The sequence below is a fragment of the Struthio camelus genome, chromosome 26 (assembly GCF_040807025.1).
Source record: "Struthio camelus isolate bStrCam1 chromosome 26, bStrCam1.hap1, whole genome shotgun sequence".
Lineage (NCBI taxonomy): Eukaryota > Metazoa > Chordata > Aves > Struthioniformes > Struthionidae > Struthio > Struthio camelus.
The window spans coordinates 1,642,178-1,659,227 of NC_090967.1; the positions used below are offsets into that span (position 1 = coordinate 1,642,178).

The 17,050-nt window shown below is 43.4% G+C and overlaps 1 protein-coding gene across 2 annotated transcripts in view; it reads right to left on the bottom strand.

Moving 5' to 3' along the window:
• Positions 1-369: 369 nt before the first annotated feature.
• The window catches only part of LONP1 (lon peptidase 1, mitochondrial), a 29,308-nt gene continuing 12,627 nt past the window's right edge, over positions 370-17,050 (bottom strand). For both annotated transcript variants that reach the window (XM_068920425.1, XM_068920426.1), the window contains exons 9-18: positions 12,476-12,614; positions 10,187-10,365; positions 8,866-8,953; positions 7,498-7,620; positions 6,635-6,751; positions 6,195-6,335; positions 5,945-6,110; positions 4,495-4,703; positions 2,898-3,062; positions 370-1,324 (exon numbers count right to left, since the gene is read on the bottom strand). In XM_068920425.1, the coding sequence (XP_068776526.1) occupies positions 1,160-1,324; positions 2,898-3,062; positions 4,495-4,703; positions 5,945-6,110; positions 6,195-6,335; positions 6,635-6,751; positions 7,498-7,620; positions 8,866-8,953; positions 10,187-10,365; positions 12,476-12,614 (1,492 nt within the window). In that variant the 3' untranslated portion in view covers positions 370-1,159. The remainder of the gene's footprint in view (positions 1,325-2,897; positions 3,063-4,494; positions 4,704-5,944; positions 6,111-6,194; positions 6,336-6,634; positions 6,752-7,497; positions 7,621-8,865; positions 8,954-10,186; positions 10,366-12,475; positions 12,615-17,050) is intronic.

Here is a 17,050-nt window from a genome sequence, read left to right on the forward strand (position 1 = left end):
TGGAAGGAGAAGTGAATGCACAAAAACTGCTGCTGGAAATAACAACAGTTTTGCACTCCTTTCCTTAGGACTTGACCCACTTCTGTTACTCATGCATTTCCCCCTTCTACCCTCCATTTATACCTTATTTTCTCTACTGCATTATCAAATCAAGGGAGAGCACTACTGCCACTACCAGCTCCCTGAATTTCAGCAGGATAATTCTTTTTCCTCCACTAAGCACTACCTAGCTGAGAGAGAGGACAATTGCTGTTCTTCCAGCAGAGGGAAATACATTTCCAAGGCTTCATATAGTCCCTCTTCCCATTTTTAATGAGCCCGTTTAAACTCAGTTTTTCTAGTGTTGGCCATAAGTAGTAAGCACTCAAGTTCGCTAGACCAAGACTGCATTTATTGATGCACAACAGCCATGCTAACACATTTGATTTCTGACCTACTTGTTTCACTCAGTACAAAATACAACTACTGCAGCAGCAGCAGAGCATTTCACTGCACTTAAGCCTGTCTAACTGCTGATACTGTGTCCTTTTGTTCTTTTCTCTAGGTTTGTGCTCTCTTGAAGCTTAGAATTTTTCCTGATGATACTGACCTGTGATATATTCTGGAGGAAGAGAACCAGGTCCCTCTGCAGCTGAATGTGCTAGCTCTGCTGTAATGTCCCTCCAGGAGAAGAACTTCAGTTTACCCTCCAGCCTAGCACTCGTCATTTCAGTATAAGCCAAGACAGAGAGAGGTTTGTGAGAACTACTCAATAACTAGTATGCCAAGAGCACCTTATACACATGAAGCACAGCCCCAACTCCATTAGTAGTTAGTGTTTCCATAAGCAGGTATTTGGATTTCCAGTGAAATAACTGAAAAACATTCTTTAAGCATAAGAGAGATTAGACTAGCTCCACTGCTAGCGGTTGGTAACATGCAAATTTCTTAGGTAAAACTTCAGAATTTCATTTTATTGGAAATACTTCACTTGTGTCATAATTCAATATTAAACAGTGAGAAATACTTTACTCTACCAAAGCCATAATTCATTTCAGTGGCTGCGCAGCAGCAATAGCTCTATGTCCCAGTTCAGGACTGTCCCCACAGCACCCCATTTCTGGACTGAGGCAGAGCACGATAAGGGACAGACCACGTTCAGTCATGAGGCTGTCGACGATCATCCTCCAGCAGAATCTAGTTTTGAAAATGCTATATCAAATACCTCCTTGTAGTGTTCAACAAAATGCACTTCTAGTCCTTCTGTAATGAATCCAGCAAGATCGTAATAATCCTTTTTATTCTCTGATGGCAAAATGATACAGGTAACACCTGCTCTCTTCGCCTATGGGAAACAGAAAGTTACACAGTCTGTGTGTTTAGTCCTAGAAATTTCTTAGTCTACTATAAAGAGACACTCTCCTTTTAAGAGCCCAGAAAGGGAGAACAAGAAAATGTATTTGTTTAGCAGCATGATCTGGCTTTACTCTGTTCTTCAGAGCCACAAGCGCATTACTTATAGAAGCTGCCCTGGGGAAGGATAATGTTCTAAATCTCCCCAAGCCTTCAAAACACACACTCTCCAGCTGTCCCTGCAGCTGAGAAGGTGAGACTGAAGTGGAAGATATTTTAGTGGGACTGCATCAGCACACAAAGGGATTGTTTTGACTAAGTCATAGTATTTTACATAGCTTTAAAAATCTGTTTCAGCTTGGGTGAGGATAAACCCTAGAATCAAAGGAAGAATTAGCAATAGCTTATTAGACCAATCCACCACACCAGTATGCATGACTTACAGCATCCCTTCTACAGGACCTTCCCAGATAGAGATATGCATCAGAAGCAGTATGGTAAGTGAAGCCTGTTCAAGTGGCAGGCTTTTATCCACTCACTTTATGGGTGATCCAGCATTTATCTCCGTGCTGCCCTTCACATCCATGCAGGTGCAGTCAGTCATTAGTTATGCATACATTCCTATCACATATTAGTCTTTCTGCAATGACTACCACAAAGCCAAATGCAAAGTTATCCATTTTAAGGCCACATAAGAAAGGGGAATCACATCACACAAGTTTGTAGCCTAAGCAGATTTGAGGGCAGTGGACAGGACGCTGAGACACGAAGCCCCAGCTCAGCATTCTACCAAAGGAGCTAATACCATCCTTGAAGACAGAAACATATGTGTGAATGTAGGTTGTAGGAGCTGTGCAAACGAAGAGTACTATGAGAAATTCAGTACTTGAAAAACAATGCTGAAAACTGCACAGGGCTGTAACCAAAAAACCAAGCACGACTATAAATCCAGTGCTTGGGAGAATTCCTCAGACAACTCAGTCTGTATAGGTTATTAAGAAAAAAGAGAATTAAGAAGTGACTTGATTATGATGTACAAAGAACCTTCACAGGGAGGAAATGCAAGGTATTGAAAGTAAGTTCCTTCCATCTAGGACAGAAAAGTGTATCTGTATGAAATGTTAAGCTGGCAGAATTCAAGCCAGAACAGAGCCTTAAAGATGGTATCTTATGGTACCTTCAAATCCAAGGATGATACCATCCAAACCCGATGCCCTTCTTTAACAGTTGCTATATTCAAACAGATTACTGGACCATACCTAACACACTGATACAGAAGACAGCTTGAACAACCTGATGATCCTTTCCACCCTTAATTCTACTGGTCTAGTAACTAACTAGTTCAACAGGAACACCCGTGGAATGAAGCCTGCAGTCACTTCTCCTCACAGCTGGAGACATGGGCAACATTCTCTTATTCAACCTGGCAGACCTCTCTATAGCATCCACTGAATTATCACCTCTCTTTCCACTAAAGGAGCAATCATCCTGGTTGTCCCTGTCACTGAGACTAATTTGGGGCTCTCCCCCACAGGCAATGCACAGAGACAACAAAGGGCTCTTACCGCAATTGTTTTCTCCTTTATTCCACCCACAGGAAGAATTTTTCCAGTTAATGACACCTCTCCAGTCATGGCCACGTTCTGTCTCACTGGGCAATTCATGGCCAGCGACAGCAAAGCTGTTACAATAGTACACCCCGCGCTTGGTCCATCCTTTGGGGTTGCTCCCTGTTAAAATAAAAATAAACATAAACAATAAAAACCTCACCCAACAACATTGCCTTTGACTCATTCAAAGGAAAGGCTGAAATGAAGTATCAATTGCCTTCTTTAAAGAACTCCGCAACAAAGCCTAATCAATACCTTTGTCATTGCCATTTTAGCACAGCCCCAATTTCAGGGAGTCGGGAGTCTTATACCTAAACGCATGAAGGTTTTAGCTAAAAAGTGTCACTGGTAGAATCCTGCTATTCAAATTGGTCAATCTAGTAACAACTATGCCAGTTCTCATCAAGGTTCAGAGGCAGTAAACCAGAACCTCAGGGATAACCTATTCAGGAAGAATAATTCACATGAGTTTAGGAGCTGGTTTCTGGCCTAACGCCACTGCAATACCCACCAGGCTCAGGACTTTGAATAAAGCAATCTCAGCAAAAATGAGCATGAATGCTTAGAAGCTCTTTGTTGGCCTAAGTCAACTATGGAAACAAAGTAACACACATCAGTATCACAAAGGACAAAAGCATCAAGAACAAAATAGAGGAAGATAATACTAAAAAATCATTAAAGGCAGAAAAAAAAACTGTTCAGTTTAGAAAGCACAACAAAATCTAGGCCTAAACCAGCGACAATTTGGATTCATCTGAGAACAAACAAACGTTTGAGGTGAGAGCTGAACTAACTATTGTTTGAGAGGGAGTAGGGGGTAGAGACTGCGTCCACTGCTGTGTGATCTTCCAGGAGATCAATACTCAGAAATCAGCTACAGTTCTTGGAATTTGGCAAAGGGCTCAGAGTCAGCTGCAGTAAGGAGGCTCTGGACTAGGTTAAAGAATGCAATAGTTCAGAAGCAGAGATCAGGTACGGTAGTTGTACAGACTTTGCCTTCAGTAAAGCATTTGCCCAGAGCCTGTTACCACAGTATATGAGCCCCTTTGAGTGTGGCATATATTTACTCTCACAGTCCTAAACACTGGGAGAACGCAATCATTGCCATTATACAGACTGGGAATTACAGCGCACAGGAATATATTCAAGTATATGTAAGTGACTTGAAGCCTTTATGAATGTCTGGTAACAGAGAACTAAACTTTGGTCTCCTCATAGCTGTAGATGAACTTTTATCCAAATTGCTTATCTCTATGCCAGGGTTTCCTGATCTGCACCACAGGGCCAACACCTACAGTGAAAGTCTGGGACATCTCACTGCATTATCAAGTCTCCTGCATTCTCATCATACACTACAGAAAGGAATGGAAACATAACTTGTAACAATGCTTCCAAGGGATCCTGAGGAAAATGCCTTCTTTTCTTGGCATTACTGCTAAAAGAGGGCATTCTGCACAAACCAAAGACAAATGAAGTGCTTTCCTGCTTAACATCTAGGGAAACAGGCTAAGCTAGTTGCTATGCACGTTTTGTGAGTTCTGCATCACTTTACCTCTGGCACATGCAAGTGGATATGGGAAGACAGGAGAAAGTCATTGCTGGGTTCCTTCTGCATCAGAAAGGATCGTGCAAATGTGTAAGCTATTTTGGCACTCTCTTTCATTACATCTCCCAGTTGCCCTGTTACTTCAAGGGACCCATCCTTATTCTCCTTGTTTTTAGGTCGCCTCAGGGATGTTTCAACAAACAGAGTGGAACCTCCTAAGAAAGAAAAGAAAAAAAAAGGAAAATTAAAGCAGAGGGTTCTGGTGATAGAGGAGCAGTGTCAGTAATTCAGATCCAGGGCCCTCTGATGAGACACCAGCTCTTAGGTAAAGAGCAGTTGAAACCTCCTCTCCAAATCCCTTCAGAAAGGTTAGCTAGAAATCTCAACAACACTGTTCTTACAGTCTCCATTTAGCTGTTTCTTTGGACGTCACTCCACTAGTACACCTGCAACTCCTTTTTAGTGCAAATGAGCAGTTCTTTTAATGGTTTCAGGCTCCTTCTAGCCAAAAAATGAACAAGACGAGATTGGCTGGCTACAGGCTGCTTCTCATAAAAGCCAAGGAAGCATTTGGATTAACTACAGACTCGTCCAAGTCACTGGACCTTTGAAACTTGTTACTACTGACAGCATCTCTCAAAGAGCTCACGCTATTCAAACACTTCTGGGCAGTTCTGCTTTCCAGGCTCAAATATCTACCTACCTTCTCCACTATACCGTTCATTTTCCTCTTAACTACTTGCAGGATTTTAATTCTACCCAAAGTCAATTAGAGTATGCAGGGGTCACGTCTAAGAGTCTTATCCTTTGCTATCTGCTATATTTCCATACTCATTATGGTGCATGTAAGCCCCCAAGTCACGAGTGGAGTAACATAATAGCCCATAACTAGCCACATGTACCCACCCTGTCTTCTCAAGAACAGGGTGCTAGAATACCTGCATTTGCCTTCGACATGGAAAGCCTAGTCAGTGGCAAGACATCATTCAAGTGATAAAGCATGCCTCAGCTGTACCATAAGTCATGTCAGCACCTCCTACTTTTAGGAAGCAGACAAGATTTCTCCTTGCTAAAAAAGGTTCATGCTTTTAGTCATTACAGTCCCTAACGGATGCAGTTTATATCAGGTATGGAGCGTAAGATGATATGCTTGCCTAAAGCCAAAGTGAGCCCGAGCTGAGGGAAGAAAAGAGGGTCCCTTCTTCAGGAAAGAGGAAGTCAGGATCTAAAAGGCCACAGAAGTAACTTTTACTAATGCTAGTAAGAGAACTTCACTGGACTCAGTAGGGAAAATTCAGTTCCTGGACTACCACGCTACATATGGAAATATAGACATACATTTTGTTTTTCCAGCTAGCGCTTACTTCTGGGAACCAGCAACTTCACTTTAAAGTGGGAGAAGGGGAAGAATTTCTCCTAGAAGCATAATACGCATCCACAAGTCATAGCGTCTTACCCATAGCTGTCCAGGCCAGACCCATCACCACTCCTGGAGGAGTGGTTTCATACATTCTATCCACGGTGAAGATGGGCTTTCCTACAAAGTCCTGCAGGTTTTCAGGTGTTACTTGGACCATCTCTGCTTCTCCACTCACAATTTTATAGGCAGATTTCCTCAATACCTGAGTGAGACAGTAATTAGTTTCTGCAGAAAAGCTGAGAAGGCTGAAGCACAGAGGTTGCTGTTACGCACAATGTTCCCTCACCTTTTCCACTTGTTTCTGCAGATTCCTCACCCCACTCTCTCTGCAGTACTGCTTGATGAGAACAGTCAGGACATCCGATGTGATTTTGGCTTTGTTTTCATCCAAGCCACAGAGAACTCGTGCTTGAGGGACCAAGTACCTCTGAAAGAAATTGTTCACCGCATCTTTCTATTAGGATTTGTAACAACAGCCTGATTGTTCCAATTCACTCAGCTTCGTTCTTGCATAAGTTCAATGCAGCTTTCTGGAGTCTACACTCTGTCCATTATGAAGCAATGGAACTGTCTTAACTGGGTATTCAAATAAGGGGAACTCTGTCCAAAATATCATGCGCCTAATATTTATTGACAGGATTGGGTGTAAATATGTAAATCTAAAGCTGCCCAAAAACATTTTATCAGATGCAGTTCACAGAGCATCAGTGAGGTAGACTCTCTTACCTCTGCAATTGCAAGTTTCTCCTCTGCTACATATCCTGATACGTTGATCACTTCCATTCTGTCTCGCAGTGGCTCTGGAATGGTTTCTGTTACATTGGCAGTACAAATAAAGAGTACCTGGAAGTATAACAAGATCCTATTAGTCATTTTCATTAAGCTGTTACTCTACTTCATGCAATACTGCCTCAGTTCTGGGTTTCTCTGTCTGAATGGTTGGAGCAAGCTCATCTATGGAGTCTAGTTTTTAATCGTAAGAAAAGCTTTGGATTTGAGAACTATGTAGTTAAGACGTTTGTTTTGGAGGTAGGGAACAATTTAGGAATATACACAGCACAAACTGGGAAAACTGAACGGTCTGACATGAACCAGGAAACTCTCTGCCTTTGCAGCTGGAGAGGTCTAGATATCACTTCTAGGTTATTTCTAAGCATAGAGAAACCAAATTTTGTACAAATACTGCTAATTCTGCAATTAACGCAAGCTGCACAGAAAGCACAACAGTGGGTGAAGACATCCAAATTAAAAAGCTTGACAGCACATGAAGCCACCTCACCTCATAGCAACTCTGACCATCATTATGTAAAACAAAAACTTGTGCTTTTTCTAGCTGAGAGCCTGTATCTGTGTCCATAGTTCTGCAGGGAATCAAAGCTATAGAATACATGCTAATGATCACGTTAAGTATGTACAGACACTTGGGTTTAAGCAAACTCCTTTTGAGATCTGCCCCACACCACCAGTGTCTCAGTCGCATCTGTTCAACTCTGACTAAAACTTCAGCATCTTTTGATGGAGAGGAAATTTCTACATTGATACACATTGATGCATTCTAGCTCTATAACCTCTGCAGAAGACAGAAATACCTTTGATAAATCCACAGGAACATCAAGGTAATGATCCAAGAAGTTAGAATTCTGTTCTGGATCCAAAAGCTCTAGAAGGGCAGAGGATGGATCTCCTTGATACCCCCTTCCTATTTTATCCACCTATGGAAGACAAATTTTAAGTGTTATGTGAAATTTCTCACCACGATGCAAAGATTCGCGCAAAGATTTAATGCAAAGATTCGCGCAAAGATTTCATTTCAAAATCTTCATGTATTTGTTCATAAATAGCCACTACCAGTCTACCATTTTCTGTACATTCAGCCAAATCCCTGCTATCCCACAGCATGAGCATGTGACACACCTGACATGACAGAGGATTATAATGTTGTAGCGAAGTACAACGAAGTCTCAGGGAGCATGCATACAATCAAAAGTGAGTGAGTTATTGTAGATTAGTGGGCTACTACTTGCCAAGCTGAGCTATGGTCACTGACCAGAACACCTATCCCACAGTGGGAGGACTACACAGTGCCAACTTGCATCGTTTCCATAAAATTTAAGCTCTCCTCACTCTGCCCAAAGTGCAAAGTGCCTACACACAGCCATTCATCACAGCTCACCTAGTGGCCTTGATTTCTTTCAGTTTTGTCCATGTACTGGGAAAAAGGACCGCTCACAGGTCACTCTAAATTGCTCCCCGCCCCGAACCCCCCAAAAAGAGGAGAGTTTACTGGACTAATATAATGCAATGTGCTACTATGGAAAACACAAGGCTCCTCACCAACACCAATGAAATAACAGTGCCTTGAGCTACAGGTTTCATTACCTTGCAAATCATCTCCCCATTTCTTGCTCCCATACCTTTCCCAAGGCGTTTGCTGTTGGTCATTTTCCGACACTGCATACAGTGGGTTAAACAGACCATTGGTCTGACCTGCGTGATCACCCACTCTTATATTCTGTCCTTATTTGCTTTTCCACAAAAGCATTAGGTTAGTAGCCCTGTCTCTAATTTATTCTCAAATCAGATCTGAAATAAACTGTAAGCATCTTATTCCTTAACTCATTGCTTTAGATCTGGCAAGAGACTATTTCTAATAATCATATGCACAATAGTGTTTTTGTGCCTTCGGATACATGGCCAGCACTATTAGGAATCACATGATCCAAACAGCTAGAATTTAACGGGAAGGACACAAACGAAATACAAAAATAGAAATCTGTTATAGGAAAAGAGGAAAAGGCGTATGGTGTCACTGTTGCCCAAAGAACTTGAGAGTTATCCTCAGTTTAAAGTCAACAAAATATGGGACTTAGGAACATTACTGTTGCACTTCTCCTATTAGGGCCAAGAATTGATACCTATGCTTTTAAGAGCAAAATCTAGAAAACAAGATATGTCACCTCATCAATCAGTATAAGCGGATTCTCTGTCTTGGTCTTCTTCAGACACTGGATGATTTTTCCTGGCATTGCTCCAACATATGTCCTCCTGTTTTATCAGAAACTGTATTTAGGGAAAAGTTGTAAAATACAGTACATATCACACAACAGAACATGCATTGATGAAACAGGTATATCCTGCTAGGTAGGAAGGCAGTCAAGAATTCTTTTTTTTATCAGAATTTATCAGAAACATTCGCCATTACCATACCAAGGCACCAAGACCCATCAAGTCTCTTTCTAGCAGAGATTTGACTTAAATTTTGGCAGAATACTCCTGAACTGCAGTTTTTATCTTTAGTTTTAACTCCTTTTAGGTAAGAGGGAAGCAAGAGTAAGAGCTGAAAATAGAGACCGATGAATAGTTATTTGTTCTTTTTGGGTAAAGAAACGCTAGAAGAGGGAATGTTTCATTCACTTCACAAGCACAAAAAGGGAAAAATCAGTGTGAACCAAAAAGCATACTGAAGGAACATATTGGTTACAGCAAAACAATCTCTCTGCCAGAGGCAGCCAGTGTCCTCAAACACATAGGTACAGAGCAAGAATGTAAATGAAGGCATTCAGGCTTCCTGGCCTGAATGCCAGGAGGCAAAGCCATGTACTCAGCACAGAACAGAGAACATTCTGGAAAATATTTGAAGTATTTCTCCTTGCTTCTGCATCATATGGGGCAGAGCCTCACAGGTTCAATTCACACTGCAGAACAGCCACTCTTCTTATTACTGCGAAAGCATTACTAGTTTTGTTTTAAGGTGTATGTGGAAGGAACAGAAATCCCTGGCAGGACCTGATTTACTGACTTTTTACTTAGTTCTTCTTATTATTCCCATTTGGTTCTTCTTATCATTCTCATTATTCCCAAGTTTTCCTCATGCAGCACCTCTCTCCTGATTCAAAAACCAACTCTGAATCACACATGAATACATCTGAATTACCTTGTTCAAACTATTGTCATTCTCTCACGCTGGGATTTATAGAGAGATGTGAATTAGCATTTTGCAAAGTCCAATGTTTTTGGTGGCTTACACAGCTTTTCAATGATCTCCCATAAGCACACACAAGAAGCAGGGAGTATGATGCACTTAGAGTCATCAACACGTTAATATTAAGCTCCTCCCCATGAAATCATTTTTGCTTCTTCCTATATCCCAACTCCTGGCAGCAAGAGTTGGGCAGAGTGCAGATTAAATTATGCACATTGTTCAACTTCAGTAAGGTTCCTATTTTGACAACATTAGTAAAAATTGCTGGAAAGAGAAACTGCTCAGGTTACACTGACCTGTGTCCTTTTATTTCTGCTACATCAGTCATCCCTCCAACACTGAAGCGGAAGTACTCTCTGTTTAGGGCTCTGGCAATGGAGCGGGCAATGCTGGTCTTGCCAACCCCAGGGGGTCCATAAAAACAAAGAATCTTCCCTTGGGTGGATCCTCGCAGCTGGCTGACTGCTATAAATTCCTGCAGAACAGAAGCACCAGAACTGAACAGAGGACAACTCCAGCAACATCAAAGAATACTTGTTATCAGGTCAGGTGATGCTTACAAAACAAGCACCACACAAAACTGTTCCTCCAACAAGTTGGGGAGAAGCTAAGTAAGGACAAGGGCATTCTTTCTGGTTATTTACACATTTGGTTGTCCCTGGATCCTGTGCTCTGTACTGATGTAACTGGTGGGAGCTGTTTCTCTCTCTCTCTCTCTATCTCCACTGTTTTGGATGAAGTGAGAAAACAGTCTCATAATTCCTCTTCCCATCTTCCTACTTCTCCCCACATTCTCTCTAGCTATATGCAAACCTCTCCTATTGTAGCACTTCTTCACTAGAAAGATACTCTTAAGAAACTTTTATCTTGTCACAACGTTATGTTTGGCAGCCCTCAAATAACACTCAGCAGTTGAGAAATCAAAAGATCACAATTCAGAACTGACATCTCAATTGCTCATATGCTCACAGTAAAGAAATCACTGCGCATGTGGGCAAAGAAACGTGGTTCCACTGTAAGAAGTCAGTAATTCAGCAAAAAAGCATTTGTGCCTAAGTCTCTTCCACCTACAGCTACCAGACTCCAAAGTAAGACTACAGAAAGACAATAGCACTTATCTAGTTGAGGCTTAAACCTGGCATAGGTACTTTTAAGTGCCTTAAAATCTGAAGAAACCTCCACCAAATGGAACTAATCACATCCGTAATCAAAGCTGCAGACCTGCATGATGCAATTCAGTCCATTTCTGTATAATGGTTGGGTCTAGTCAACATGAATAGCGCTGACAAACAACGTGAGAGACTGATATTCAGAAAGGGATTATCTGCTTGCTAGTGTGCAACAACAGGCTTATAGTAAATCTTTCAAAATATTAAATTGGACAGCAGGAGTGAGCAACAAGTCTTTGGCACTGCTGGTCAAATTCCCCTTTGGGTGTCAGAGAGAAGACATTTCATGGCCTTTACCTTTTTATAAAAAAAGACACTGACTGGAACAAAGCAATTCAATAATGATGTCTAGGAATTTACTATCCATTATACAGTCTCTTACTTATATCAGTATCTTACTGTTGTTTAGGAGGTGCCTATCTGGCCTCTGTTTCTCTGTACAGTGGATTACTGAGGTAGCCTAAGCTCTCATCAGTGTTATCCCCCAGACAACACTAGGAGATAACTCTGCATAGATACAGCACATGGGAACAGTAGGAGAAACTGTCAAAACATCCTTCTAAGGGAAATGTCATCTAGGCCAAGCTGAAGGCCAGCTATACTCAACTGCTTCACCAAATCTGCTAAACTCTCATTGTGATTTGTTCCTTAACGCAGAGTCAGCATCTGCACTGACCTTCCCTTCCCTGGGCACTTTCTGTACTCTTCCAAAACGATAAAAATCCTGCCAGGACTGGGATTGTGTCTCACTGCTTGTATGTATTGGCTGGCCAAAAGTAGGTGTCTGGAGAGGCTGGCAACTCCCAGACCAAGTTGTAGAGGGACAGTTGCAACTGTCCCTCTAAAACAGCTCCCTTAACAATGGCACGTGCAGATGGGTCATCTTCAGGCAAGCGTGACAAATTGTGGAATGTGGCAACACTGAGAAATACCACATCTGCTTGTTACAAGGCTAAATTGCACTGACTATAAACCTTTGAGTGTCCTACACAACTCAGGGGATCAGTAAAGGCCATGAGTCAGATGCACAGATGCAACTTTTTCCCCCCCTCTGATTTTTAGAATTTAAGTGGAGGTTCAAGGTGTTCTGGAAGAGAAGCTTTGCCAACCAAGGTAAACCATTTTAGTTATTGCTCAATGAATCAATTAAGATCCAGCGACTGCTCCCCTTGGCATTTATATATTTTCTTCTCAGCATTAAGTGGCAAAACAGTACATAGTAATTTAAAATCAGAACATGACTTTCACTGCCATGAGCAATTAAACACGTTAATTGATAACAAAAACAGTCCTATGGCTTCTTGCTTGATACATGAATTAATATAAACCCAATGGAGAGCCAAAAGCTTGAAATACCCCAACTGCCCAATGACAAATAAGGTGGTAAGTGAGGCGCTCTGCCCATTCCTGCCTTACCAGAATTCGCTTCTTTACATCATCCATTCCGTAATGATCCTCCTCCAGAACTGCCTGGGCTCGGGTCAGCTCCAGGTTCTCCTCGCTGCACTTACCCCATGGGATGGATGTCAGCCAGTCCAAATAGTTCCGTGTAACACTAACAGAAACACACAAATGAGAGTGATTTGACAACAACCCGTCCACTCCTATCTCCACTGCCTTAACAAAAAAATAACATCATCCAAAACCAGCAGGATATGAACTGTACTCATGGAGCGGGGAAGAGAGGAAAGGCTCAAGAGCAGTGCATCCCTCTGAGTAAGAAATCGAACAAAGCGGGCAGGAGACCTGCATGGATGAGGAAGGAACTCCTGGCAAAACTCCAACAGAAGAAGGAAGTCCAGAGAATGTGGAAAAGGGGACAGGCCACTTGGGAGGAATACAGGAACCTTGTCAGAGTGTGCAGGGATGCGAAGAGGAAGGCTAAGGCCCAGTTGGAATTCAATCTGGCAAGGGATGTCAAGGACAACAAGAAGGGCTTCTTCAAATACATCAAGAGCAAAAGGAAGACTAGGGAAAATGTGGGCCCACTGCTGAATGGGGCGGGTGGCCTGGTGATGAAGGATACAGAGGAGGCAGAGTTGCTGAATGCCTTCTCTGCTTCAGTCTTCACTGCTAAGGCCAGCCCTCAGGCATTCCAGACCCTGGGGGCAAGAGAGAACGTCTGGAGAAAGGAAGACTCTGCCTTGGTGGAGGAGGATCAGGTTAGAGATCTTTTGTCCAAACTTGACATCCATAAATCCATGGGCCCTGATGGGATGCACCCACGAGCGCTGAGGGAGCTGGCAGATGTTATCGCTAGGCCCCTCTCCATCACCTTGGAAAGGTCCTGGAGATCAGGAGAGGTGCCTGAGGACTGGAAGAAAGCCAGTGTCACTCCAGCCTTCCAAAAGGGCAAGAAGGAGGAGCCAGGGAACGACAGGCCTGTCAGCCTCCCCTCCTTCCCTGGAAAGCTGATGCAACAGCTCCTCCTGGAGGTCCTCTCTAAGCATGTGGAGGACAAGAAGGTGATCAGGCGTGGTCAGCGTGGATTCACCAAAGGGAAATCATGCTGGACCAATCGGATAGCCTTCTGGGAGGGAACGACTGGCTGGGTAGATGAGGGCAGAGCAGTGGATGTGGTCTCCCTGGCCTTCAGCAAGGCTTCCAACACTGTCTCCCATCACATCCTCCTAGGTAAACTCAGGAAGTGTGGGTTGGATGAGTGGACAGTAAGGTGGATTGAGAAGTGGCGGGATGGCCGAGCTCAGAGGGTGGTGGTGAATGGTGCAGAGTCAAGTTGGAGGTGTGTAGCTAGTGGTGTCCCCCAGGGGTCAGTCCTGGGTCCAGTCTTGTTCAACGTATTCATCAATGACCTGGAGGAAGGCACAGAGTGCACCCTCAGCAAGTTTGCTGATGATCCAAAACTGAGAGGAGTGGCTGACACACCAGAAGACTGTGCTGCCATTCAGAGGGACCTGGACAGGCTGGAGAGATGGGCGGAGGGGAACCTCCTGAAGTTCAACAAAGGCAAGTGCAGGGTCCTGCACCTAGGCAGGAAGAACCCCCTGCAGCAGTACAGGCTGGGGGTTGACCTGCTGGAAAGCAGCCCTGCAGAGAAGGAGCTGGGAGTGCTGGTGGACAAGTTAAGCATGAGGCAGCAATGCACCCTTGTGACCCAGAAGGCCAATGGTCTCCTGGGGTGCATGAGGCAGAGTGTTGCCAGCAGGTCGAGGGAGGTGATCCTGCCCCTCTCCTCAGCCCTGCTGAGGCCTCACCTGGAGTACTGTGTCCACTTCTGGGCTCCCCAGTCCAAGAGAGACTTGGCCCTACTGGAGAGAGTCCAGCGGAGGGCTACCAAGATGATTAGAGGGCTGGAGCACCTCTCCTAGGAAGAAAGACTGCAAGAGCTGGGCCTGTTCAGCCTGGAGAAGAGAAGACTTGAGAGGGGATCTCATCAACGTGTACAAGTATCTGAAGGAAGGGTGTCAAGAGGACGGGGCTAGACTCTTCTCCGTGGTGCCCAGCAACAGGACGAGAGGTAATGGGCAGAAACTGAACCACAGGAAGTTCCACCTGAACCTGAGAAAAAACTTCTCGACTGTGAGGGTGACTGAGCACTGGAACAGGTTGTCCAGAGGGGTAGTGGAGTCTCCTTCCCTGGAGATATTCAAAACCCGTCTGGACGCGATCCTGGGCAATATGCTCTAGAGGACCCTGCTTGAGCAGGGAGATTGGACTAGATGATCTCCAGAGGTCCCTTCCAACCTAAACCATTCTGTGATAGAACATTATCTGGACAGTCATTGCTAACCTTTGATTATTGTCTTCATTTCCTTGCCCCTTCCCCACAAAACCTAAACTGTTTTCAGAGGTTTTGCTGGTAACTAGGGAAGTAAAACATTCCATGCTGAACTTTTACAGAAAAGGGCACCAGTAAGAGTAGTACTGCCCCCTCCCCCCAACAACTATTGGTAGGAAAAAACAAATGTCAGTCCCACTCACTACTCCTTTGCCTCCTGACAACTGAAGTCCACCCCCATGTAACAGCACTTGCTTGTTTTCAGATCACGTAGCTAGATTTGCGGCATAGATTAAAGCAGCCTGTACTGAAACAGGCAAGCTTTGAAAGTAAGACCAGTTTTTCGTCTACTGTATGCATCGCAATGCTAGAGTTAGACCTGAATAGATAACACTTCCACCACTGTCTGATATCGCAAACTGTCAAGAATGTCCACTGCTTCCTATTAGAAGGCACTTGAAAACATCTTGCAAGCTTGCCATAACCTCTAGACTAATTTTTAACCAAAGAAAACAAAAATAAAAACCAGACTTTTTTTTAAATTAGAGAAAATTAAAAAAAAAAAGTTTCAAATAACCTATCCCAGCTGTTTTGGGGAAAAGATCAGCATTCTTTAACACTTTCTTTTTTTCCACCATTGTATACTATACTGGCTGCTCTTCACAAGAGGAGATTTGAAATTAGTCAGAGCAGAGTCTTTATGACTGTGACAAATTTTTATTTTTCCCATGAATATAGTTATTAACTTTTGAAAAAAAATGCAGCTCCAACATACCCTACAAAAACTTAAGACTTCTGCAGACATATTTGCTCTATGATTTGTGTTGGGCTTCTTCCTGTGTGAAGCTAAGCAGGATTGTTTGCAAGCTCTGTGCTACTGTTAAGTGTGTGGATTGGGTCATGAAACTTAAAAATATAAAATTAACTTTTTGTTTCCGTGCACCAAGACAATGTAAAGAAGAAAGCTGCCTAGCTCAGAAGCAAGGAAAAAGAGCTGATGTACAATATGACAGAAAAAGATTCAAGACACACTCATTTTTCTAACACACTGCATACTCAGATCAGAGACTCAAATATACAGCCAAAAGTTCACATCCCTCCTCCTGCCTCTAGGATTATTTGGGTCCACAATAACATCCCTCAGATCAAACTGTCCCCAGCTGACTCTAAATTAACCAGGGGAGAATTGGGGGAATGGCATCATTTGAGATGTCAGCAGGATGCAGGAAATAGAAAAATGTGTGCAGTTATGAATACAGGGAAGCACAGCCTCCCTCAGCTGGTCTCTCTATAGCAATGGCCACAACAACAGAGCTTTGCCTTTTTTCTCCAAGTATTTCCTTTGCAAATTTGCTAACACCATTACTTCTCTGAGGGAAGGGGAAAGGTACTGTGCTGGCCATGAAGGCCAGTGTACCTCCTGCCCAGGGAGCCCTACAGCTCCATTCTTCCTCTCAGAGAACGTTGCTTCTTCCTTCCTTCCATCCATCCCTATGCTTCTCCCTGTCACTGCTGCTAACCCCACACAGTCAACCTTGGGGAGTAAATCTTTTCCTGCTCATCCTTGCTCCCTGTAGCAGAAAGCTGTGGCAGATACTTGGTATGCTGTCTTCTTAAATTAAGGAAACAAACAGCCAACATTGCTGAAGAGGTAGAAACTTTGAGTAACCCTGATTATTGAGCTGTTAGTGCCAGTCGCACAGGCTGCCCCAGAAAGGATGAAGATAGTCACTGACCAGTATTCCATCTTGTCTGCCTTTCAACCCCAAAAGAAAATATGCCAAGGAGGCTTCAGCGTGCTCTGATGATCAGCTGATTTAGGCTGCAAGATGTTGAATACTCTGGGATCCTTCCCCCCTCTTTCACTGCTTCCCCCCTACCCCTGGGATATGACTATCAAGATTTTTCTCATTCAAAGCAAGATGTCCACCCTCAAAAATGTCTTTCGCTCCAACAAAGATTCTTTGTTTCAGAAACAAAGATCCGGGGCACTGAAGTGCTGATAAGCACACAGGCTGCTGCACTGTATATTACATACCACCTCAAAAGACACGAAATGTTCAAAGCAATCTCAGTTTCTGACAGATCATGTCACCGATTGCGTGGCAAAAGCAGTTCAACTCCTTCACAATTCCAGTCCTGCCCCAACATTTCCAGGGACTGACTCACATATCTTAGGCAATGTCATGTGTTAGCAACTAGCTTCTCCTCTCTTACTTCTCATGAAAACAGCTAAGAACAAGACAGAAGAG